The sequence below is a fragment of the Falco rusticolus genome, chromosome W (assembly GCF_015220075.1).
Source record: "Falco rusticolus isolate bFalRus1 chromosome W, bFalRus1.pri, whole genome shotgun sequence".
Lineage (NCBI taxonomy): Eukaryota > Metazoa > Chordata > Aves > Falconiformes > Falconidae > Falco > Falco rusticolus.
The window spans coordinates 4,434,350-4,460,206 of NC_051209.1; the positions used below are offsets into that span (position 1 = coordinate 4,434,350).

The window sequence follows — 25,857 nt, forward strand, 5'->3', positions numbered from 1 at the left end:
AAAATGCAGTATTACAAACTCACTTTCTCATATGTACACACACACCCTTAACTAATTAATATCTCATCAGCAATTACTGATAAACATCACAAAATAAAACTATTTGAAGACTGTAAAGGAGATGTAGATTTACAAAAAAGCAAGCAGATTTGCTAGAGCTAAATAAAATTAAACACAAAAATATAATTACTAGCATTGTGGACAAATGACAACATTAGTAGAGGTAACAGCATTAATACTGCTATCATGCAGGACACAGCTTATATGGTAGGCCTGTATAAATTTGGCAAAGTATCAACATATTTTGGTAACAAAGAACTGCATTTGATTATACAGTACAGAATACTGAAATACCTTCAAAAATTAGTCACTTTATTATGGTTAGTCTAGTATCCATGCTAAAAAATAAGAAATAACTTTGTAATAATAACGTACTCAATTTAAAAGCCTGCTAAGGGCAAAATTGCTTTAAGAAAAACATTTAAATAATTTAACACAAAAGAAAATTCTTATAAAATTACTCATCTTACTAACATGTAGTTAGAGTGTGTGTTGGTGTTAGGTTTGGGGTTTTTTTGCGGTGTGGTGGTGCATGTTTTAGTACTCAGATTTGTGAATACACTTATATAAAAAAAAATGGAAAACAACATGCCTGTTCATATTGCTATGCAATACAAGTTCTAAAACCAGTGAGAAATTATTTAGGTAAGAGTTAACAGTTTTTAAAACATTTGTATTACACACAAATAATTTGTACAAGGGGAAAAAAGTACATAAGTTGAAACAATATTTTTGACAAGACAATCCAAAGAAACAATCAGTTATGTAAATTGATGGATTCAAGAGGACCTGAGTTTTTCCAGCAACAAAAGCTGGACAGCAGTCCTGAGTAATAACACTTCTTTAAAAATGTGAAGAGCTACCTGGAAAACCGACTTGGAGAAGGGAGAAAATGACTGAACTATACCTTTAGTTATACATAGGGAAAAAAATGAACAAGATATTTAATCTACTTAGATACTATAATTTTTGGTAAAAATTGTGAAATCAGCCATTTTATGAAACCTGCAGAATGCTAAAACCAGTTTCCAATAAATTATGCAGTAAATGGGAAAAACATCATACTTTCTGCCAGAACTCTTATTGCAGTGTCAAAACAATAATTTTTAGGATCACAGAATCACTTAGGTTGGAAAAGACCTTTAAGATCATCAACTCCAACTGTTAACCTGCCAAGTCCACCACTAAACCATGTCCCTAAGCACCACATCTACACATCTTTTAAATACCTTCAGGGATGGTGACTCAACCACTTCCCTGGGCAGCCTGTTCCAATGCTTGACCACCCTTTCCGTGAAGAATTTTTTTCCTAATACCCAATCTAAACCTCCCTTGGCACAATTTGAGGCTGTTTCCTTTTCTCCTATCACTTGTTACTTGGGAGAAGAGACCAACACCCACCTCACTACAATCTCCTTTCAGGTAGATGTAGAGAGCAATAAGGTCTCATCTCAGCCTCCTTTTCTCCAGACTAAACAACCCCAGTTTCCTCAGCCTCTCCTCATAGGACTTGCTCTGTAGACTCTTCACCAGCTTCATTACCCTTCTCTGGACACTCTCTAGCACCTCAATGCCCTTCTAGTAGCAAGGGGCCCAAAACTGAACATAGGATTTGAGGTGTGGTCTCACTAGTGCTGAATACAGAGGGACAATCACTTCCCTAGTCCTGCTGGCCACACTGTTTCAGATACAAGCCAGGATGCTATTGGCCTTCTTGGCCACCTGGGCACACTGCTGGCTCATATTCAGCCAGCTGTCCATCGACACCCCCAGGTCCTTTTCTGCCAGGCAGCTTTCCAGCCACTCTTCCTCAAGCCTGTAGCATTGTGTGGGTTTGTTATGACCCAAGTACAGGACCTAGCACTTCTCCTTGTTGAATCTCATACAATTGGCCTTGTCCCATCGGTCCAGCCTGTCCAGATCCCTCTGCAGAACCTTTGTACCCTCAAGCAGATCAACAGTCCCACCCAACTTGTTTTTTTCTTCAAACTTCCTGAGGATGCACTTGGTCCCCTCATCCAATTCATTAAGATATTAAACAGAACTGGCCCCAATACTGAGCCCTGGGGAACACCACTTGTGGTTGGCTGCCAGCTGGATTTAACTGTCACCACCACTTTGGGCTCAGCCATCCAGCCAGGTTTTTTTACCCAGTGTAGAGTACACCTGTCCAAGCCATGAGCAGCGAGTTTCTCCAGGAGAATGCTGTGGGAAGCAGTGTCAAAGGCTTTACTAAGGTCCAGATAGACAATATCCACAGCCTTTCCCTCATCCACTAAGCGGGTAACCTCGACATAGAAGGAGATCAGGTTTGTCAAGAAGGATCTGCCTTTCATAAACCCATGCTGACTGGGCCTTGATCACCTTGTTGTTCCGCACATGCCACGTGATGGCACTCAGGATGATCTACTCCATAGCCTTCCCTGGCACAGAGGTCAGGCTGACAGGCCTGTAGTTCCCTAGATCCTCCTTCTGGCCTTTTTTGTAGATGGGCATCACATTTGCTAACCTTCAGTCAATTGGGACCTCCTCTGATTAGCCAGGACTAATAATAAACAATATAAAGTTGCTTGGTGAGCACTTCCACCAAAGGAGGAATTCTTATGATATGCCTTCACAAACTGAAGTCTAAGAATATATAACATCATTGATCAGTGAAGATAAAAATATGCAATAAAATACAAGAAACAGAGAAATTAAGTGAAATTAGATAAGTTGAAAAATAAAGAAAAATCTTAACATCTAACCTCACATTACCTCTCTCGTTTCCAGAAAACAAGTTATTTTAAAGATATTTCAAAACAAATTACAGTACAAAAAGTTAAACATGTCTGACTACTTAGTTTTCTACTTAGCATTTGACTTATTTACAAAGCTCATGAGCAATTCAAGAACAACAGGAGAAAACAAATTTAACTGCTGAAAAAGAGTATATTGTTTATCTCTACTTGGTTTCTTACACTTTTACTTTGCTTTAACAGGTCAGTATTCTAATACATTCCTGCTTTAAAAATCTCTCTTCTCAGATCAGTTGTTAAAACTATATTATTTCTACCAAATAGGAGTGTAAAATGTATACTAAGATCAATCTTCAGAGATGAAATTTGAAGTTTTTAAGCACATAGCACTGCAAGGGAAGTCAGAAAATAATGCAACTTTAAGGATCTAGACTAGATCTCTTGGCATATTTCCTACCAAACTCCGTATAAAATCCATGATATTCACAGAATCAGCTTCTAAATGAAATTTAGTGTTTCATATTTTATTATTAAATCAAGCCGAAATTAAACCTTTCTTCAGAACACACAGGACTAGTAAATACAGAGACTTCTGTAACCACATAAAATTCTGAAGGACAAGATGAAAAGATAAAAGATTTTATTTCCCAATATTTATATAAAATTTAAAATATATATATTTTATATCATTCAGCAACTCACCAGAAAACATACTACTACAGCAAAAAAATAATTTAGTTTTGATGGACTCATATACTATCTGTCAACCATACATTGCACGAACATATGCCTAAATCCAACTTGGGGAAGGGGAATTGGAGAACTTTCACCTAAATATTGGTAATTTAGTCAAACAGAAATAAGAAATTAAAGTTTAATCAAAAAAATATAACTTTCAGGAAACAAAATATCAGTGAGATTCTTGAGCAATGGAAATTTCACCCATTTTTGGAAGGCTGCAATTGGCAAAGAACAAGCTTTGGTGAAAGTGACATTTCCAGTCTATGGGACCCAGTAGATATATCCTTATATTTGGCTGAAATAACTTCAAGACTGCCATACTTGAAGCTGAAAAACATTAGAGTGTAGCAGAGAAGGACCTGGGAGTTCTGGTGGACAACAAGTTGCCCATGAGCCAGCATTATGCCCATGTGGCCAAGAAGGCCAATGGAATCCTGGGGTACATGAGGAGGAGTGTGGCCAGCAGGTCGAGGGCAGTTATCCTCCCCCTCTACTCTGCACTGGTGAGGTGGCATCTGGAGTACTGTGTCCAGTTCTGGGCTCCCCACTTCAAGAGAGACAGGGAACTACTGGAGGGGGTCCAGCAGAGGGCTACAAAGATGATGAGGGGACTGGAGAATCTCCCTTATGAGGAGAGGCCAAGAGAGGTGGGCCTGTTTAGCCTGCGAAGAGGGTCCCCTGTGGAGAGTCGGCCAAGTCACGACAATAACACCAATATGGCTACATGCCGTGCTCCCTTTATTAAACAAACAGGTCATATTAATAACTTAAACCAACCGCTCACACGACTTTACACGCAGGTGATTGGATAAAAGTCACATGGGGGTCCGTGTCGCTGATTGGTGAGCATACTGCAGGTGCCTGATCAGAATGCGTCAATGAGAATGTGCTGATTTCGCGGCTCCCAGGGCTTGCTCTACACCTGGCTTCTTCTTTGTGCATAGCTTGTTTTCCTTCTCCCATTGCTTGTTCCCAGGACTATTTAAAACTGCTCTGCAGCTTCAACTAACAGGCCTGGGTTGTCCAACCTGGACAATGGCAACATATGTCCTCGGTCCTTTAAAAATCCCTCTACAAGCCTGGAGAAGAGAAGACTGAGAGAGGATCTTATCAATGTCTACAAATATCTTAAGGGTGAGTGTCAAGAGGATGGGGCCAGGCTCTTTTCAGCAGTGCCCAGCGACAGGACAAGGGACAACAGGCACAAACTGCAACGCAGAAAGTTCCATCTGAATATGAGGAAAAACTTCTTTACCTTGAGGGTGACAGAGCACTGGAACAGGCTGCCCAGAGAGGCTGTGGAGTCTCCTTCTCTGGAGACATTCAAAACCCACCTGGACGTGCCTCTGTTCAACCTGCTCTAGGTGAACCTGCTAAAGCAGGGGGTTGGACTAGATGATCTCCAGAGGTCCCTTCCAACCCTGACCATTCTGTGATCTGCCCTTCTAATAACGAAAACATATACACACACTGCAGTCAACAAATGAATCAATAGCAGGTCTGTTTTATGGAGACCAGTATCAGCAAACAAATTTGTTTCTTTTGAATAGTTTTCTCTTCATATATTTAATGTATCCAAGAAGAAAAGATTCTTTAAGATATGAAAAGATTATAAGGATCCCTTTCTTAGAAAGTGGTTTTTAATGGTTTCCCATTTTCTATCTGAGATGTCAGAAAAAATTTATGGTGGACATGAAGTAACATTCAACACCTGATATAGGCTACAATAAGCAAAGTTATTAAAAATAAAACTTAAAAACAGTACTTAAAAAGCAAGTATTAATTTATTTTTCTACCACTGCTACATAGTAACCAGTTCTCAAACAAGAATCAGTATAGCTGAGAAGCATGAATTGTTAGCTCAGACAACATGATGCAAACATGAGCATGCTATATCTGTTTGCTTTGCAAATAAATTTGCTTTCTGTTTATTTCTGTTTCTTTAGATAGCTGACAAAAGGATTTTTCTAATGCTGAAGATGCATTTGATACCCTATTTTGTGAAGATGAACATTATACTGCAGCATGCAACTTGTTGACTAACATTCAAGTGCCTTCCCAGAACATCTTTCATTTACAGTAAACAAGAATAAATTGATGTATATAACTTGCTAATGGTAAAATAATTCTGGTTACAATTTCGGAAAAAGGGCTATTTGTATTTAGAACAACTAATTCTAGAACATACTAAAAGCTGATTCAGCAAATCTTCATATTATTAAATACATACCCTCTTTGTTTCTCCTTGTTCCTTCTTATAAAGGAAACACCCTGATTTGCTGACTTTGACATTCAAGTACGTCCTGTGAGCTGCAATAACTGAGGAACAGACTCAAAACAATCTCCTCCTATTACTAATAAGAAGCCTGCGTATTACTACAAATATAGTCACAACAGCTTTAGATAAACTTCTCTATTCTGATTATGTTGTTTTCCTCACATTTTCATTCTTTAGCCTGTAAAGGAATTTTTAAGTAGCATGGTTTAAAACAATTAAACCCTAGTAAAGAGCTATACCATACATGGATTAAAAAAAATATAAAAAATATTCAATTTATAATACGATTGTTTTCTATACTGTACTAAATTCTAAACCCACAAATAAACAGATTAAAGTGTTTTAAAAGAAAACATTTAATTCTCACCTAAAATGATTGACATTTGTTTTACTAAGGAATGAAAGCACAAATGAACCCGGTCTCCGATCACTCTCTCGAATAAGGTAACTTCCAGGTTTTCCTGCTTGCCAAAGACGTTCTTCTGCAATTGCTCTGTCGAGTTTTCCATGATACCACCTAAAAAACAATGTAACAATGGGTGTCCTTAGAATTTAGGCTTCTGTTTATTCTCACAGAACAGACCTGTGAAACTAATGAAAGTTCTCAGTTAAAACTGATGCAGTTCCAAACCTTTGTTTCAAATAAAGTTATCAGATGTTTACGTGTGCAACCTCTCTCAGATTACTCAGATTTCCAATACACAGAATTTTTAAAGCTTCACAGGTTCAGATAACCCATTTCCCCAAATAACTCACACTGTAGGAAAATACTCTGAACCATCCAAAAGGGACAAAGGATCTCTATAACCAGCTTTTTCTTTCCTTCCCAATTTTCTGGGAAGAGATAACTGATCTGACTCAGACCATTGTATTTTAAGCCTACTCAGGCTTCAATTCAGGCTATAACCTGTTTCTCAAACAACAAATAGAACACAGTATCAAAGCCTGCACTTAAACAAAATGACAGCAGTCACCAGACCATATTTCAGCCAAAAAAGAGCCTTCCCCAAACCCAACACATAGCCTATTAAAAGCAAATACTGATGCACAGCAACTCACAGACTGCAAAATATGACAAAAGAATATTTCAGTTTAATCCAAAGGTTAGACTCATTCAAACATGAATTTTCAACTCTGATCAGACCTCTTTCTACACCAAACATACAAATGGGGGGAAGCAGCAGCAGTGGAAGAAGCAATTGAAGAAAAGCCAAGTGTTGCCAAGTGGTGTTCTCAAAACCTCTTAAAAAGAAAAAAAACCCCACCTTTATACAGCTATTGTTTTATACTATTTAAATTATTAACTATTTCAGACCATTCACCTACTGATTCTACCAGTTCACATGTGGTCTTGCAAGAGTTGCAAAAAAAGCATTTTGGAAGAGATATGAAAGTCATCTTTTGGCTTAACGTACACAAGAAAAAATGAAAAATTGCAAATTTTAGAGTAAAACAAAAAAACCAAAGAGCTTCGCTGTTGATAAAAATCTTACCAGAAACATTTTTTCTATGCAATGGAAGTAAAAGTTGGCTTTGAGAACTTCTATCAGAATGAAAGTCAAATAGACTATACAGATTGTATACCAGTAGAAGCAGTACCAGTGTAGATATTGTTTACATTGGCAAAGCTGCAGTCTTGTTAGCAGAGCTCTCTCCTTTGCTTCTCCTCATCCCAATTAAAACAAGTTAAATCAGCGAAAGAGTTGTTTTGTCTGTACACTGTATAGCTCTTGAGGCAAGGTTAGAAAGATCATGTCTGTGGTGGGTTGACCCCAGCCAGCATCTAACCACCCATACAGCTGCTTGCTCACTCCCCCCAACCCCCAGCAGAACAGGGTAGAGAACAGGAAGAGCAAAAGCAAGAAAATTTCTGGGTTGAAATAAAGACTAATAAGTGAAAGAAGAATGAAGGAAGGGAGCTGAGGGAAACTGAAAACAACAGAAGCAATGCAAAGGCAATCACTCACTACCTCCCACAAGCAAACCAACACCTAGTCAGTCTCTGAGCAATGGCTACCTTGGAAGACACACACCCCTCTCCTTTTTATTTCTTCCTCCTCCTCTTTTTTTTTTTTTTCTCTCTCTCTTTTTTTTTTTTTTTTTAAATTACTGAGCATAACTTGATATAGTATGAAATATCCCTTTGGCCAATTTCCATCAGCTGTCCTGGCTGTCTCTCTTCTCAACTTCTTGCCTACCTCTAGCCTACTTGCTGGAGGGCAGAGGGAGCAGAGTGAGAAAGGAAGAAAGCCTTGATGCTGTGCAAGCACAGGTCAGCAACAGCCAAAATACCTATGTGTTATCAACACTGTTTTAGCCACAAATCGAAAACAAAGCACCACAGGGGCTGCTATGAAGAAAGCCAACTCCAGCCCAGCCAGATCCAGGACACTCTCTTAGAAGGCTCTGTACCATTTAGAATTTTATAGGTCAAGATCAATAACTTAAATTTGATGCTGTTCCAACTGCCAAATGCTTAATGCATGCAGTTAGAAGTAATGTTTAACATCTCTCAACTTTACACTAAATATATTTTTTTCCTGAAGAGATGCAAAATCTTGTCTTACCTAGAGTGCACTATGATATTAGACTCATGAAAAGAATTAAAGTTTGGATAGGAGGGTACCAACATAAAAATCTTGCCTATCTATTGAATAATGGGCCATATATGATTTATTTAAAGAAAGGTGTGCTCATGTTTATCTGAGGAGACCCTTATTGTTAACTTGAGGATGTACTAAATCCTTAAATGGGTGACACAGGGAGTGTGCTAATTGTCCAGGCATGAGATATGTTAATATTGTTAACTTGAAGATATACTAAATCCTTGAATGGGAATGTGCTAACTGTCCAGATGAGAGATACATTAATGAGTTCCCGGAAAGTTAATGAATAGACATGAGTGACTTGTATAAAGAGGGGGCTGAAAGGTTCCCTTGGTGTGCATGACTTTGGTGGAGCAATCCCCCATGCACCCAGCGCTGCCGAATAAATAAAGATAAACTCCACTCACTCGTATATTGGTAAAGTGATTCTTCAGATCACTATTCATAAAAAGAAAGCTGCCCCCCTGGCCATGACTCTTATCAAATGTACTCATTTCAAACAGTAACTCACTACTACTACGATTTATACCCTTCATCATTGCCAAGGACAAGATCCATAAAATTTCTAGTCACCTCTTTCTTTCTTGCCTAGTCCTAACTAGGAATATTTTTGTATTTCTAACATTAAAATCGCAAGTTTTAAGTGATGATAATTATCCAGGCCAAAACCAGTACAGAGTTACTTTTCTTCACAGTAGCTAGCATGGGGCTATGTTTTGGATTTGTGCTGGAAACAGTGTTGATAATACAGGGATGTTTTAGTCATTGCTGAGTAGTGCTTACACAGAGCCAAGGCCTTTTCTGCTCCTCACACCACATCACCAAGGAGTAGGCTAGAGGTGCACAAGAAATCAAGAGGGGACACAGCTGGAACAGCTGACCCCAAATGACCAAAGAGATATTCCATACCATATGACATCATGCTCAGCAATAAATCTTGGGGGGGGTGGAGGTTGGCAGGGGCTGCAGTTGCTCAGGGACTGGCTGGTCATCAGTTGGTGAATGGTGAGCAATCTTTTTCATTTGCATCACTTGTTTTTCTTGGGTTGGTGTCTGGGGTTTTTTTCCTCCTCCCTGTTGCTTTTCCCCCTCCTTTTTTTAATTCTTAAACTACCTTTATCTCAACCCATGATCTTTCTCACTTTTGCTCTTCTGATTCTCCCCCCATCCCACTGGAGGGTAGCAAGCAAGCAGCTGTGTGGTGCATAGTTGCCAGCTGGAGTTAAATCACAACAATAACTCATTATTTTCACAATGTTTTGAGCAAATATAACTAAACAACATTCTGAATCACACAGTTAGTGCCCTGACAATACAATAGCTATTATCAGATGCATCAAAAAAGAAAACATAAGTAGCCTTGCAACAGGTTATGAAATGATCCAACTACAAGATGTCTTACTAATTATAGACCAAAGTTTTAGATAGTTGCTTCTATGATGAGCTGTTTAACCATTGCTATAGCTTGTTACCTATATTTACAATTTTAATTTTTTTTCAATGTTGAGAATATCAATAAAAGACTTCCATGCTTCACAAAGCAATCAGATGCTGTGCAAGGAAATATTTCCATGTATCAGTTTAAATCAAAAGCAGCATGTTCAAAACTCCAACCCTATGAATCACATTCTTAATTAAATAAACAGAATTAATACACAACTATGAAATCATAAACAGTTTGGATTCTATGCATTGTGATATATACACAAGCAACATACAGCTGCATAAGATACCATTCCTGACACTTCATGTAGTTGAGAGCCATAAGCCATGAATTTCTTTAACTGAATTGCATAGGGAGTTAAGAGTTGTTATCCCTAGCCTACAAACAAGATCTCCTTAGTTTTCCACTGAAGAAGCTAGGTACCAGAAAACTAGTCACACCAGTCTCATTAGGCCCAGCTAACAGACCTTCTACTGTGAGCAGGAATGTAATTACACTGCAGCCCTTTAGCAGTCTTATGGGACAATCACATGACAATTAACAGCCCCCAACATCGAAGCACTACAAGGTTCATGAAAGACAGGCTGTTCGCAAAGAGGTATCAGATAGTGAACTTACCATCTGGAAGGATGTAGTTGCTACTGTGTGTCACATGGTTCAACCAAATCCCTTTATTTACGTATTTCCTTTTTACATATAGGAAAAATCAAATATTCGGAGGCTTTGTTGTTTAACTAAAGCATTTTGCTTTTACAGTGTACTACAATTTTAACTTAGGAACACAATAGCCCAGGGAGGAAAGAATGGAAGGGGAAAGCACTGGAGGGGAGGAAAAAATTTTTTCAGCAACTTAGTAGAAATGAAGATGTTGATAACTGTTGGAAACCTCCCTGTTTCAATCTAAAAAACAAGTTATAGTGAGTAGAAAAATCCATCATCAAATGCCACACCCATTTCACTCTTTTCCTTAACCATACCAGACTATTTCAACAAAATCCAAAAGAAGAGTGAACTTCTGGGAGACATGGTCTAAGTTCCCTGCCTATAAATTAACAATCACCACCTTCATACCTTTCACAACATTACAGAATGTTAGTATCATTTCCTGAGGCTATGTGAGTTCTAATCCCATTAGGAGCAGATATATGATTATCTTGAACCAGGAAAAATCCTTAATTTGAAGTGGCATACAGAAATCTCAAGAACAGTTTCATAAAGATGGGAGAATACCACCAAGATATCCTGCATTTTCATTTCTTTCTTTTTTATTCTGCTTTCCAAACCTGATAATAAACAGCTGAAGAATTGATGTTCAAATTTCACTGTTCAAGGTTCATGTTACAGAATCACAGAATGGTTAGGGTTGGAAGGGACCTCTGGAGATCATCTAGTCCAACCCCCTGCTTTAGCAGGTTCACCTAGAGCAGGTTGAACAGAGGCACGTCCAGGTGAGTTTTGAATGTCTCCAGAGAAGGAGACTCCACAGCCTCTCTGGGCAGCCTGTTCCAGTGCTCTGTCACCCTCAAGGTAAAAAGAAGTTTTTCCTCATATTCAGATGGAACTTTCTGCGTTGCAGTTTATGCCCGTTGTCCCTTGTCCTGTCGCTGGGCACTGCTGAAAAGAGCCTGGCCCCATCCTCTTGACACTCACCCTTAAGATATTTGTAGACATTGATAAGATCCTCTCTCAGTCTTCTCTTCTCCAGGCTAAACAGGCCCACCTCATAAGGGAGATGCTCCAGTCCCCTCATCATCTTTGTAGCCCTCTGCTGGACTCCCTCCAGTAGTTCCCTGTCTCTCTTGAAGTGGGGAGCCCAGAACTGGACACAGTACTCCAGATGCCACCTCACCAGTGCAGAGTAGAGGGGGAGGATAACTGCCCTCGACCTGCTGGTCACACTCCTCCTCATGTACCCCAGGATTCCAATGGCCTTCTTGGCCACATGGGCATAATGCTGGCTCATGGGCAACTTGTTGTCCACCAGAACTCCCAGGTCCTTCTCTGCAGAGCTACCTTCCATCAGGTCAACCCACAGCCTGTGCTGGTTCATGGGGTTGTTCCTCCCTATGTGCCAGACTCTACAGTTGCCTTTGTTGACTTTCATTAGGTTCCTCTCCACCCAACTCTCTAGCCTGTCCAGGTCTTGCTGAATGGAAGCGCAGCCTTCTGGTGAATCAGCCACTTCTCCCAGTTTTATATCATCATCAGACTTGCTGAGGGTACACTCAGTCCCTTCATCCAGGTCACTGATGATGACATTAGCCTTTCTAGTTTCTCTCAGCCTAAAATGTTAATATGATCCTAAAAATGCAGGGTTTTTTTAATCCAAACTATGCCTTTTAACACCTTGTCCCATTTTTGTTAGATTTATGCAGATATCATGCAAGATTGCATTATTTCCTTTATGTGCATTATTCATAGAGATTAAATTAAGGTAAGTTTCACTCACACTTTATTAAATGCAGTGCCTTCCTCTGCCTTGTTAGTTACCAATTTCTGACTGGGTCTTTGCAGTTCTCCACTTTACAAAACTTCCTGACAGAAAAAGCTCTGCAAACCTTTTAACTTCTACAGTGGAAGGATGCATGCTTAAGATAATGAAACAAAAGACTGCAAAGTAACCTGAAATTCAAAAAAAGTGGGGGGAGGGCCAGAACAGCCAAGCAATTGTCCTTTATACAGCATACATGAAATTAAGAGAGTTTCAGGCTCTTCTAGGAAAGCGGGGGTTTTTTAATACTTTTTTGATCCTATACATTTTTCTAATTGGAGGTACAAAGCAAATATAAATCTAATAAATAAGTCTGCTTTTCTCAGTTACCTGTTCTAAAACCCGTTTGAAACAGTATGTAGAAAAATAGAACACCCCTGCACTTCAAGATTAGGAACCAGGCAACTAACATGGAAAGTCACTTTCATAGGCATTCCTCAGTATAGCAGCTGTGTCAAGCCATTAACTGTGGGAGTTGTACGCATTACCAATACCAGCCATTAAAACACTTTCAGAGCATATGCAAACTATGGACTTACACATGGACAAATGAATCAAAAACCTCAATAAATCTTAATAAAAAAGTAAACAGAAGGTGAAATAAGCGTACATTCAAAAGGTAATACATTTTAGTAATTTTATTAAAGCAAGGTTCTAAAAGTTTCAAGTACTGTAAGGACAAGCAGTGTAATAAGCTTTAAAATAGAGATGTGACAACAGCATAAAGTCAAGCTTTGCAACTCAAAAGATTTCTTCCAATCCTACCCAATATATATATTTACTAAAAAGATCATTAATCACCTTTTGGAAAAAAAAAAAGCCACCAATAGATAGATGAAATTTCACTAAATAGGCTCTTGAAGCAGCTCACATTTTCTTACTGAAAGCTCAGCTTAGAAAATTAATTCTGGAACTCATTAAAGTTTTTAGCAAGAAGCATCTCTTGTGCTCTCAGGTCAAATATATGCCTTTTTCTGTCCTATGGAAACAGTATTAATACTGTTGTGCAAATCACCAGATTCTGGTTGGCAACAGTTAATTTCTAAGGTGTTATTTGTCTTGTCTGCCATTGATTTTATTAGAAGTACCAATGTTTCCTCAACGTTCTCCTTGCACTTCATCCTCTCCTACCTACAACCCTTCTTGGACTTTCTTCCCATCCTTTTACTATTCTACCCATTCAGTCAGCTTTTCTCATTGGAAGCAACACTAGCGTTCCAAAGGACTGAAATATAGTCCCTACCTCTACTAGTGCTGAACCTTACTTCATACCAATCTTTGTTCTCACCTCCCAGTCAGCAGCACAGCTCTAGATTAGAGCCCAAACTAACCAAGCACAGTTCAATGGCTTTGGTGGGGTTTTTTGTTGGTGTTTTTTGTTTTGTTTTTGGTTTTTATTTTTATTTTGTGCTCCACTATCACCTAATCTTTGATGCTAGAATGCCTCACTAGTGAGGTATGTCTCATCAGTGAAGAACTCTTGTTATAATGAGAAAACTCTGAAATTTAGGGCTTTATACACTAAAATCCAAGATAGAAACAATGCCTAAATCGACAGATGTCCAATGCTTCACACCTGCAATAGGAACAGGTGGAACTGTCTAAAGAGTACAATCCATATACACACTGAATCCAATAGTGTAATTTAAAAGAACTGCATGTAGAACTAAGAAAAGAACAAATAGGATGCAAACTATCCAACTCATAATGCTTGTTTTGAATTACTTGCAACCTCACAATTCCATTAATTATGTGTGCATATATGGGTATAAATAAAACATTATATATTCAAGTCTAGAAAAAATAAGATGATTACTACAGAGGTTATATGTTACATTCTGCTTTTGGAAAGATGAAGACATTTCTGTAGCATCCCTTAGATTGCCAAGGAGTAGAAAGAATAACAAAAAATACCCTTTCTCCACAGATGCTCAGGAGGCACATAAATCTTTGTAAGAAGAAAGGGTATAGAAATCTGGCTGTAGTTTGAACAAGACAATGCAAGCCATTCCTTAATCTTTTTGACTAAGCAAATATTCAAGCTTGGATCTTGCAAAGTCTCCAATGTTATTTATTCTACTAACAGATGGATATATGGAAAAGGAATTAATTGATTTATGATTGCTTTTAAATTGCATCAAACTTTCTATATATAAATGTTATCTATAAAATAAGCAAACAAAACCCAACAAGCCACAGACAGAATATCCTTTTGGGGGGATATTACATATAGGGGAAACGTGTATATACATATGCATAATTTTACAGAAAAAACAAGTAGACTTAACTTTTATTTATTTATAGAAAAACTGCTTATACAAACTACACAGAATCACCATAGACTCCCAAGCTGATTACCAAACGTTGGCTAAATCTAAGTGCATCATTAACCTCAGCTTCTGGAAACTATCCCAGAAAAATAAAGCAACATACTCTGTGTGGGGAAGTTCATAAAATAAACCCTTTTCCAAATATCTATAAGTAGGTATTAACAAGAAAAAAACATACACCCACCCCTGCTGAGCCAATGACAGGATTCCTTAACAGCAAACTAAGATTTCCATATAGTTACATAATCAACTTATTTAAATATAATTACATATAGCTAAAATACATTAACATTAACATATATGTTCCAACTCGAGGAAACTTATATAAACTCAAATTCTACTTAAGGATAGACAAGTATTACAATTTCAGTGTTAACAAAATGAAACCACCAACCTTTAATTAAAAAAATTGTTTCTTTGTGAAATTGGTCCCAAGTAGTTGTTGAAAATATAAAGTTGAATGAGAATGATGATGAGAATGACTTTTTTTTAGAACCCAATCATTGCAAGAATCGGACTTCTAACTAACTTATCAGAACAATGAATGGGTACACTTTGCTCCCTAGCAAGCTGGCTACACCTTTCCTCAAAAGTTACCACAGCTTACAAGTTTATTTAGCAATATTGGTTTCTATACATTAATAATTAATGGAAGATAAATATTAAAGGTACACATTACAAAATAATTACTTAAGCAACACTGTTAGCTACCTTAGAAGGAATTTTAAAAAGACAAGACAAATTCTTGAGCTTCTACAGAAGAAATTAGGAGGAAAGTTGTCTATATAAAGAAAAAAAAACAAAAAAACAAAAAAAACCCTCTCCTTTATCCACCTCAGCTTTTCTTGTACTTTTCTTCAAAGCCTTTGCTAATAGCTATTCCCACTGACATAATCCCAGACTACTTCAAGTAACAAGTTTCAGTAAGCAGGTCCCCTAATAACGGTCCTCACCTATAAACAGCATACTTATAAATATACAAAATATAATTTAAAGACAGACCCATGAAAAAAAAATTACTTTTTTTTCTATTCCAGAGTGATCAAGCAAATGTTTTACATTAAAAAAAAATAAAATTAAGACTGCCTGAAAGTATATAAAACAGTAGAAAGAACTTGTCAAGAACCAGTAAAATCCTATTGGTGCCGACCATAATCTAGAGGAACACAGTAAAATATAGAATAACACAGAATTCTTGTTTCATTTAGATACTTCTATGCAACACAAACAGAACGTTGAAATAAGATGCCTTCTCCATCCTTATTGTGCCCACCAGCGAGATAAATACCAAGGAGTTTTTTGTTTGTTTTTTAAAGGAAAAAGGAAGATATGGGGGAAACAGGAAAACTACTGCAGGAATCCTAAGAATTTATGGCTGAAACAACAGATGAAGAGATCTATGCCTCCTAAGAGCAAAATTAGTGTTCCTCCCCAGCGGAAGGAAAGGAAACAAAAGCTAAAAAAATATGGCACGATAGTATGTTTCTCAATAGGGTAGGCCAGTAGGTGAAGTGCATAAGTCCTGTGTTGAAGTTCTGGGAAACAATATACGACAAAATAAAAATTTGATAAAGTACAGGTTAAGAGTCTCTATCCACTGTTTAGATTAAATAACCTTCAACTGATGTTAATTAGAAGTACTGACTAAAAACCAAAAAGAAACCCACCAAAAAAAACCCAAACCCAAACAAAAGACCCAGAAAATCCTTCTTCAAATTTTTTCCAGCATCAAATGTTGTTCCACTTTTGTTTTTCTGAATCTGAAGCTTCCATTTATATATGTACTTATGTTCAGTTTACTTACTGTTTCACTTCCAACATAAGGTTAAAGTACAATTTTGTTCTGCTGCTCCTAACCATTCTTTTAAAATAGCATTTCTGACATCATCTATTCAGACAAAAATAAAGCCAGATTGATATACAATTCTATTCTGTAAGTACACAAATTATAATATATGGACAAATCAGCAAAATACCCAGAAACTTGAAGGAAAAATGAAAAAAAAAAAAAAGGTGTTTATCTTCCCTCTACAATTCAAGAACAGGCATTTGTAAGACACTTGTTAACTGAAGAAGAAAAAAAAAGGGTTACCTGCTAACCTAATTAACAGTGAAACAGAAAAAAACCGTCATGCACTAAAATAGTTACATAAGTTACATCACAGCTATAGCCAGCTAGAATTAGCCAGGGGGGGTGGGGGTTAACCACCCTGATATCTGCTGGAAGAACACCACAACAGAACTTAAGCAATCCAGAAGGTTCCTGGAGAGCACTGACGGCAGCTTCCTGACATGGATGATAGAGGAGCCAATGAGGAGAGGTGCTCTGCTGGACCTCATACCCATAAACAAGGAAAGGCTCCTTGGGGATGCAAAGGTCAAAGGCAGCCTTGGCTGCAGTGACCATTAGATGGTGAAGTTCGGGGGGGGGGGGGGTCAGGCAGCAAAAAGCAAGATCACAACACTGGACTTCAAGAGAGCAGTCTTAGCATCTTAAGGGATCTGCTTGGAAGAGTTCCATGGGATAAGGCCCTGGAGGGAAGAGAGGCCCATGAAGGCTGGTTAATGTTCAAGGATCACCTCCACCAAAGGCAACAAGAAGGGCTTCTATAAGTACACAAGTGACAAAAAGAACACCAAGGAAAATGTGGGCACACTGCTGAATGGGGCAGGGAGCTTGGTGACACAGGACATGGAAAAGGCTGAGGTACTGAATGCCTTCTTTGCCTCAGTCTTTACTGGCAAGACTGGCTTTCAGGAATCCCAGGTCCCAGAGATCGGGGGAAAAGGCTGGAACAAGGAAAAACATACTCTTGGTGGAAGAAGATCGGGTCAGGGAATACTTAAGCAAACTGGACGTACATAAGCTGATAGGATGCACTCACAAGTGCCAAGGGAGATGACTCATCGCAAGGCCACTAATGATAATATTTGAATGATCATGGCGATTGGGAGAGGTGACCAAAGACTGGAAGTAAGCAAATGTCACCCCTATCTTCAAGAAAGGAGACTCAGGGAACTACAGGCCAGTCAGCCTTGTCTTAATCCCTGGGGAAGGTGATGGAGCAGCTAATCCTGGAAGCCACTTCTAGGCACATGAAGGACAAGAAAAAAAAAAATCACCAGGAGTAGTCAGCATGGATTCACCAAGGGGAAGTCTTGCTTGATCAACCAGATCACCTTCTATGATGAAATGCCTGGCTTGGTAGACAAGGGGAAGAGTAGTGGATATTGCCTACCTAGCCTTCAGGAAGGCTTTTGACATCGTTTCTCATAAGATCCTCACAAAGAAGCTGTTGATGAACGGGCAGGATGAACAAACCAAAAACTGGCTGAAGGGCCAGGCACAGAGGGTGGTGGTCAGCAGCACAAAGTCTAGTTGGAAGCCAGTAACTAGTGGTGTACCTCAAGGGTCAATGCTGAGTCCGGTCCTTTTCAACATCTTCATCGATGATCTGGATGATGGGGCAGAGCATACCCTCAGCAAGTGTGCAAATGACACAAAACTGGGAGGAGCAGTTGATACACCAGGGGCTCATGCTGCCATCCAGAGGGACCTCAACAGGCTTGAGAAATGGGCTGACAGGAACCTCATGCCATTCAACAAGGGGAAGTGCAAAATCCTGCACCTGGGAAAGAATAAACCCAGGCACTAGTACACATGCTGGGGGCTTACAAGCTGGAAAGTAGCTTTGCAGAAAAGGACCTGGGGGTCCTGGTGGACACCAAGTTGAACATGAACCAGCAATGTGCCCTTGCCACAAAGAAGGCTAACAATATCCTGGACTGCATTAGGAAGAGCGTTGCCAGCAGGTCAGGGGAGGCGATGTTACATATCTGCTATTAGTTAGAATTAATTAACCACATTTGATTAGGAATATAGAGTTATAAGAAATATTTTAGTGGAATTTATGTTTGCATAGCAACCAACAGCTACTATGAAATCCTCTGTACAGCCCCATACCAAGGGTCAGAATCGCCTAGTAGGAATGATTAGAACTTAGATAACAGTTTCATGATTGAATGCATGATTGGATACAGTGTTTACGTGTAGCCTAGGAGAATGTATCGAGATGTCAGAACGTAGAATTAATGGGAACTGGGGAGAGTCGAATGAAGCAACTCATAGTTACCTGCCAAGAAACAGTGAATGTAGGTAAAAGGTAATTCCGGCAGGGGGAGATCGCAACCACCAACTCATGTACCACCTACCCGAATAATACCCCAGACCCATTTCTAGACCTTTCGAACCTTTACTGTGCAGAATCGGATATGGGAGGAGAGTATGTTAATGATTTTTGGGAAATACTATGTTTGTGCATGAATATGTATAAGTCCTATATAAGGTGTATGATTTTGAAACTTGGTGTGCGTTGATCGTGAGAGGACTCATTCACGCACCCGGCCGTTAATAAAGAAGTGTCTGCTTATCTGCATCATATTGGTGTTGATAAGTTCTTTATTCCAAGATTTCTGTAACAGCGATCCTTCCCCTCTACTCAGAGCTGGTGAGGCCACACCTGGAGTCCTGTATCCAGTTTTGGGCTCCCCAATACAAGAGAGACCAGGAAAGGGCCACGAAGATGACAAAGGGACTGGAGCAGCTCTCCTATGAGGAAAGGCTGAGAGCTGGAACTGTTTAGCCTGGAGAAGGCTCAGGGGGATCTCATCAACATATATAAATACCTGAAGGGAAGGTGCAAAGATGACAGAGCCAGGCTCTTCTCAGTTGTGCCCAGCGACAGGACAAGATGCAATGGGCACTATCTGAAACACAGGAGGTTCTGTCTGAACATAAGGAAACACTTTTTTTACCACGAGGGTGACTAGGCACAGGTTGCCCAGAGAGGTTGTAGGGTCCAAACATGCCAATAGCATTTCCCCTCAGTTTTCAATGCAACAAACATTTATTCTTTGGTACAGAGTATGGCCTTCAATAATTATTGTAAAACTATGCACTTTCAGAAAAACATTGTTTTCTTATTAGCTACTGAAATAAACAAATGCTGTAGAACACTGGACTTGCTACCTCTGACAGACTCATCTGAAGAAACTATACCTTCACACTACATTAAGACAAAACATTTTTTTTTTACTTTCACTCAAGCCACATTTATTTAATATTTCTCTACCTAGCTCTCTATCTTCAACTGTTTTTTATCACTAATATGTTGCCTCAACAGATACCAAGAGTGACTGTAAGAATACATCTACTGTGGGTAGGATTTTTGTTTTAACAAGACAGTATTTTGACAACCTATTTCATCTTTTAAGGTTAGTATCTTTTGATTTCAACCAATTTCCATTTCAAACTGATAATCACTGCTTAAAGAAACACCATATGAAAATATGAATTGTGTTGGAATGTACTGGAACTACTTCTGCCATCTTAATGCAACACTAAGATGTATCTTGTCAACTTTAAGATTTTTATTCAAATACATAAACTGAACTATTTCACATATCACTGGTTTACTACTAAATTAAGTATCATTCATTCATTTCGTAGGCATTTCCATAACACCATTTCAGACTGCCATCAATCTCTGCAAGTGAGCTTTGCAGATGGGCTAGAGTGCAGAGAAATAGACCAAAAAGCACACAGAAATGTTCACTGTATTCCCTAGCATTCTGTGCCTCCCACCTACCATTAAGCTACAGCATAAACATGCTACTTCCATACTCAATCGAAAAAGCACACACTGAACAGACAATCATTAAGTCAGTCTCACTCAGGATTGTGGTGCTAGCATTGCCCTCACACAGTATTTGCATGCCCCCTGCACACCAAGGACAGAACTGGAACAGAGATAGGATGTGTAATGATTGATTAATATGTCCAGATAGTGCTTCTGCAACTCAAAAATTAAAGAGGACAGCCCGATCAGGGAATTCTGAATTCCCCGAGCCTGTCGGCTGGTCTGTATCACTCATCTGAAAAAGCCATGCCCTGCTTCCTGCAACCCTGCTCAATAACCATGGTTATGCGAGCCTTTGCACTCAAGGATATTAAGTTTGGCTCAGTGTTGGTAAATTATTGGATTTGCCATTGTTTTGACCTGGATAATAGTACTACTCAATCACTGGATGTGTTATTGTAACACCACAGTGAATTGTACTACTGATCTGTATTTATTACTGTACCTATATTTAGCAATAGCTTGTTTATCCCTAAAGCTGTTGGTCTGGCATCTGTTACCATATCCTGAACCTATAACTTGGTGGTGCCACCTTAGGCCCTTACAAGGATCAAAGATAAACACCAATCATACTTCGAGATTTTGATTATTTTAATTAATCTGTTACTTATTGACAAGCTCCTCCCACTGCTAGAAAACTAAAGAAATCACATTTAAAAGTATTCCCATTTTCCTGAGGTACTTGGAAAAGAGAAATTAAGTGTATTAGGTGTTTGCTTATAATATTAAGGTGACAGATCTTTGTTCTGGTAATAAATCAAGAGTTCAATTCTATAAAAGCAGATGGTATGACTACAAAGAAAGGGCCATTCCAAAATAAGACATCAGGACTGAGAGGATACGACTTACTATCACCATACAGCTAATTTAAATGACTTAACTGAGAATGGTAAAAAAATTGACTTTGTATTAAAATAGATGCATGAAAGAGAAAAAGGTTTCTGATTATTTTTAATTAGCCAACAACTTTTTTTTTTTAAAGTCACAAAAATGTTACCAAGAAAAAACAGTTAAGCAGATGGAGATATAAGTTTCTGAATCAATTTTTTTAAAGTGTTTTACTGCTTAGATGTTTTTATATTAAAGCATCTGCAAGAGCAAATACTCAACTACACAGTTATGCTGGTCCTGCAAAGACTTCAATATCCCTTTTGTCTTAATAAGTAGCCTCACCCACCAATACATAAGATTAGGGCCTTCACAGTCTTTCCCCTAGAACAGGGGTCCTCAAACTACGACCCGCGGGCCAGATACGGCCCCCCAGGGTCCTCAATCCGGCCCCCAGTATTTACAGACTCCCCCGCCCCCCCCCCCCCGCCGGGGGTTGGGGGGGGAAACCAAGCAGCCGCAGATGACCTCCTGCCACTTCATCCACGCGCCAGCCCCCTGTTTAAAAAGTTTGAGGACCCCTGACCTAGAACATGCTTTTTGTCAGAAATTTTGTATCCTTTATGAAAGCTAACCTTCATGCTATCATATGAGTTACAAGACAACTCTGATGGCGAAATCCACTTACATTTGTGAAATTAGTAACAATTAATATAAAATATATGATAATTCATCAAGAATTACCCCTCTTTCTAAAAATATTTCCACACCCCCCCTACTTTCTGAGAAACATAATAGCCAGTTCTAACAGAAAAAGCAGTCTGATCCTTCAGAGAGAAAACCAGAAGACCAGAATTCTGTAATTCTCTGACTTAATACAAAATATTGAAGAAGTAACTTCGCCTTTACATGCTTCTAGCTTCCTCCTCAGCCTTTATCTAAACTGCCGGATTATATTGCTAGCTCTTTATGGAAGTGTACAATTTTAAGACTATTCAAACACTGTCTTCACAAAAATAAAAACTTATTCTTTATTAACTTTCACAAAAAGTCAAAAATCTAAAAGAGGAAAGGATTAGTAGAAAGCCTGTCAGGATTTGAGAGATTAATTTTCTTTAAGAAAAAAAACATTTAATATCACAGCTCATCTCCTCCTTACAACTGCAATGGCTTCTGAAATCTTGGAAATACCTGAAATAATGCAGAAGTTAACTCTCTGACACTGGAGTCATGAGAGAAGGTAAAAATGAACCCAAATTCAGATGAACTTTGACCTATACCTTTAACATATCTGCCATCCTGTATCTTGAAACCCCGTTATTCTCTATACTTACAATAGCTTCAAAAATAACATAATTTTTTTTATTTCACAAAACATAAACACAGAATTGCTCTACCTCTAGTGCAAGATTCTTTATATAACTAGCACTACAGGAATGCCGATTAACCTAATGGAAAGATAATAAAAACTTTAATTAAGACTTGCAGTTTCTTTTTTCAATTGCCTCTTCTCCCCAAACATAATCTAATTAAAAACTTCTACGACGCTTCCACAAGAGTTTGACAGACTCCGTCCACTGAGAAAAGGTGGGGGCCCGACGCCGCGCTCCCCGCGGCGGCACCCCCCCTTCCCGCGGGGGAAGCGGCCGAGGTGGCGGGCGCCCGGCGGGGCGCGGAAGCGCTGCTACTCACTGGTTCGTGGGGGGAGCGTTGAGCGGGATGGCCACCTCCTCCTCCTCATACTCCGGCCCATCCAACGAGTCGCCTTCGTCCGCGGTCCCCAGCCCCCCCGCCAAGGAAGGTGGCTGCTGCAGCGGCAGCGAGGGAAAAGCGACAGTGCTGGATTCGGGTGGGGGCAGCACCCCTCCGGACACCTCCGGCCCCTGGCCAGTCGCTGTCACGGTGCCATCGCCTCCGGACACCAGAGAAGCAGGCCCCGAACCCAGCGCCAGGAGTCCCAGCGCCGAGCACAAAGCCGAACCGCCGGCGCCCGGGCTGTCCCCGTCAGAGCCCACCAGGAAGGGGCCCTGCGGCTCCAGCTCCTTGCCCCGGCATAAGAAGGGGTAGTGCTCCGACTCAGCTCCGCCAACAGCTCCCGCCATCCCAGCGGAAGTAACCGAGCCGCCCTCCTCAGCCCCAGCCTCAGCCGCCATCATGCTGAGCCTCGCCCCCTCCTACCTCCCCCCACACCGACCGCCGCACGCCGGGTAGGTGGCGACGACTTCCCCCTCCCCACGCCTCCGCCTGCAGAAAGCAGAGCCGGGACGAGGGAAAGATTTCACCAGCAGAGACAAGCTCCGAACAATAGCCGTCTGGGCGCCTAAAACAACTCCACAAGGCCCCAGCGCTGCCCCCTGCAGCCGCAAGGGGAGCAACTCCTACAGAAACACAACACGCCCTCATACACCCCCGCCCAAGAGCCAGCGAAGACGCACAACTACATGGGCGGGGCAAAGAAGAAAAGAGGAAGCTAGCTAGCTAGTGACAAAGAAAAGAGCAGATTGGTGAGCTGCATTTGCGCGTTTAGTGTCCCATCTCATCATCTCATGCAGAGAGTAGGCAGCAGCTCGCAGAGCGCAAGGTAGCTGGGAAAGAAGATAGGGGCAGGTTCCCTGCTCCCTCCTGAGGGGTATAAGGGATACAGAGAAGGAAGAGAAGAATAAGAATTCTCCCCTCATCCCCGCCTCGGGGGAACGTAGAGAAAATGTAGAGGAATGAAGCTGGGTTAATTAATATTGATAATATCCAGCTGTGGGCTGGCTTCAGGGACAGTGGGTTGGCTGATGTGGATAATGTGCAACTGTGGCTGGTTCCTGCTAAGTAGTTAAATAGCTCTAAGGGGGATGGAAGAAGAGGACTGAATGACAAGAGACCTGGAAGAAACAGGGAGGAGAATGAGTGCCCCGGATGTAGGAAAGACAAGGAGCGGTCTTGGGAGAAGCAGGGGGCCTGGGTGAGGAGAGCCTGGCTGGAAGAAGAGCCTGGAGAAGGAAGAATCCCGATGCACCAGGGTGAACTGGCCTGAAGAGGATGAAGGAACAGCATGGATAGTAGATTAACTGTTGAAGCCTTGTGGGGTATCGGTGGCTGTACTGGGGTAAGGCATGGGAGCTATTTATTGAAGTTAACCTGGTATGCGATGGTAAAAGCCTTGTTGCAGTTCACTAGTTTAGCTAGTGCTGTGACAGGGGAATACTAATAAAAAGGAGGCAAAGTAACGCCACAACAACCAAACAGGAAAAGGTGGCTCTCCTCTGATCATGCCAAACGTTATTCCTCTCCTGAGTTATGGCATCAAAGCTGAGAAAAACTGCGTGAGCCTCTTGCTGCTTCCAGGGAGAACAGGTCCAGTGAGGCACTGTAGCATGGATGCTGCAAATGTGGGGGGCTGGGGAGGGGCGAGTGGATTTGGGCAGGGGGTGGTGCTATGGCTGAGGTGGCAGGGGATTGAGAGGAAATCTGTTTTCATTGCCCAGTAGCCGTATACATGGTGATGAAGATCTTGCTGGGTATTCACATGCTTGTTTAGATGGTGGTGTGCTTCAAGCCACAAATGAGGCCTTCCTGGTGGGTTAGCTTCTGGGTAAGATTGGGTAATATCCTGACAGGATTTAGGGGTAGTTTTCGGTGATGCTCTGGTACTTGGATCCGGACTTTCTCAGCGCACTGGAAGTCGTTGTGCTTATACAGTGGCTTGAAAATACTACATAAGAGCCTAGATACAAAAAAACCAGAATGATTTGAAAGATTTAGCATTAATTCAGCACTTCTGGCCCTGACTGTCTCTGCTGTCCAAAAAGTGGAATCTTTCACCTGGTGTGCAAGAGCCAATCAACACACAGAGTCGAGGTATTTCTTTATTGCAGAATTGTGCGAAGCTCGGGGCTAGGTGGAATTCCACAAAAGCAAGCCCAAAACTCAGAAGAACAAGAATATTTATAGAGTCTAGCTATACATATGTATTTTCCAAGCTTTACCTAAAACATACTATTGGTATTTGGTTATGCACAGTAGTTTTCTATTTGTCTATATTTCTTGCTTCGATTTAAAATTACAGTGTATTTTTAGTTTACAGCACATGTCTGAGGGAGGTGGGGTGGGGTGAGTCTTTTAGTGTGAACTGACTCAGTGGTCATGATCTCCCCCTGCCATCTTTACCTTCCCCCTAGTTACAGTCTCATTTTGCAATTAACTGGCTGTTGGCACCTACAGGGACAGGATGTCCCTTATCAGGCCTGTAGCTCCCCTTCAAGGGCACAGTCGTTAATACAAAGTTACAGATACAGGACTAACCTAACCTCACTAGAATTAGAGAATCATTTAATGTTGACAACAATAAGATAATAGGGATTGAATGCATAGCTAGGCGACCTCTTCACACAAGATGACAACACTGCTCACTGAGATGGGCTTTTGTATAGTGTGGTGGGCTAGCAGCTAGGTGCTGACCAATCTGTTCTATCACTCCCCCTTCATCAGCAAGACAGGGAGAAAATAGAGAACAAAACCTTGTGGGCCTAGATGAGGACAGGGAGATTGCTCAGCCATTACCATCATAGGCAAAATAGATTCAACTTGGGGAAATAAACTTACTGCCGAATAAACGGGGAGTAGGAAAACAAGAAATAAGAACAAATCTTCC

General features: G+C 40.3%; 1 protein-coding gene across 4 annotated transcripts in view; it reads right to left on the reverse strand.

Annotated features, from left to right (window-relative positions):
* The window catches only part of LOC119140867 (ras GTPase-activating protein 1-like), an 87,056-nt gene extending 62,469 nt beyond the window's left edge, over positions 1–24,587 (reverse strand). For 2 of the 4 annotated variants that reach the window (XR_005101758.1, XM_037372518.1), the window contains exons 1-2: positions 22,908–24,586; positions 6,185–6,334 (exon numbers count right to left, since the gene is read on the reverse strand). Coding sequence is in view for 2 of the 4 variants with exons in the window: in XM_037372518.1 (XP_037228415.1) it covers positions 6,185–6,334; positions 22,908–23,371 (614 nt within the window). In the remaining 2 variants the exon portion in view is untranslated. Of the gene's footprint in view, positions 1–6,184; positions 6,335–22,907 lie in introns of all 4 variants that reach the window. The other 2 variants (XR_005101759.1, XM_037372517.1) reach the window with 2 other exon arrangements.
* Positions 24,588–25,857: the final 1,270 nt, after the last annotated feature.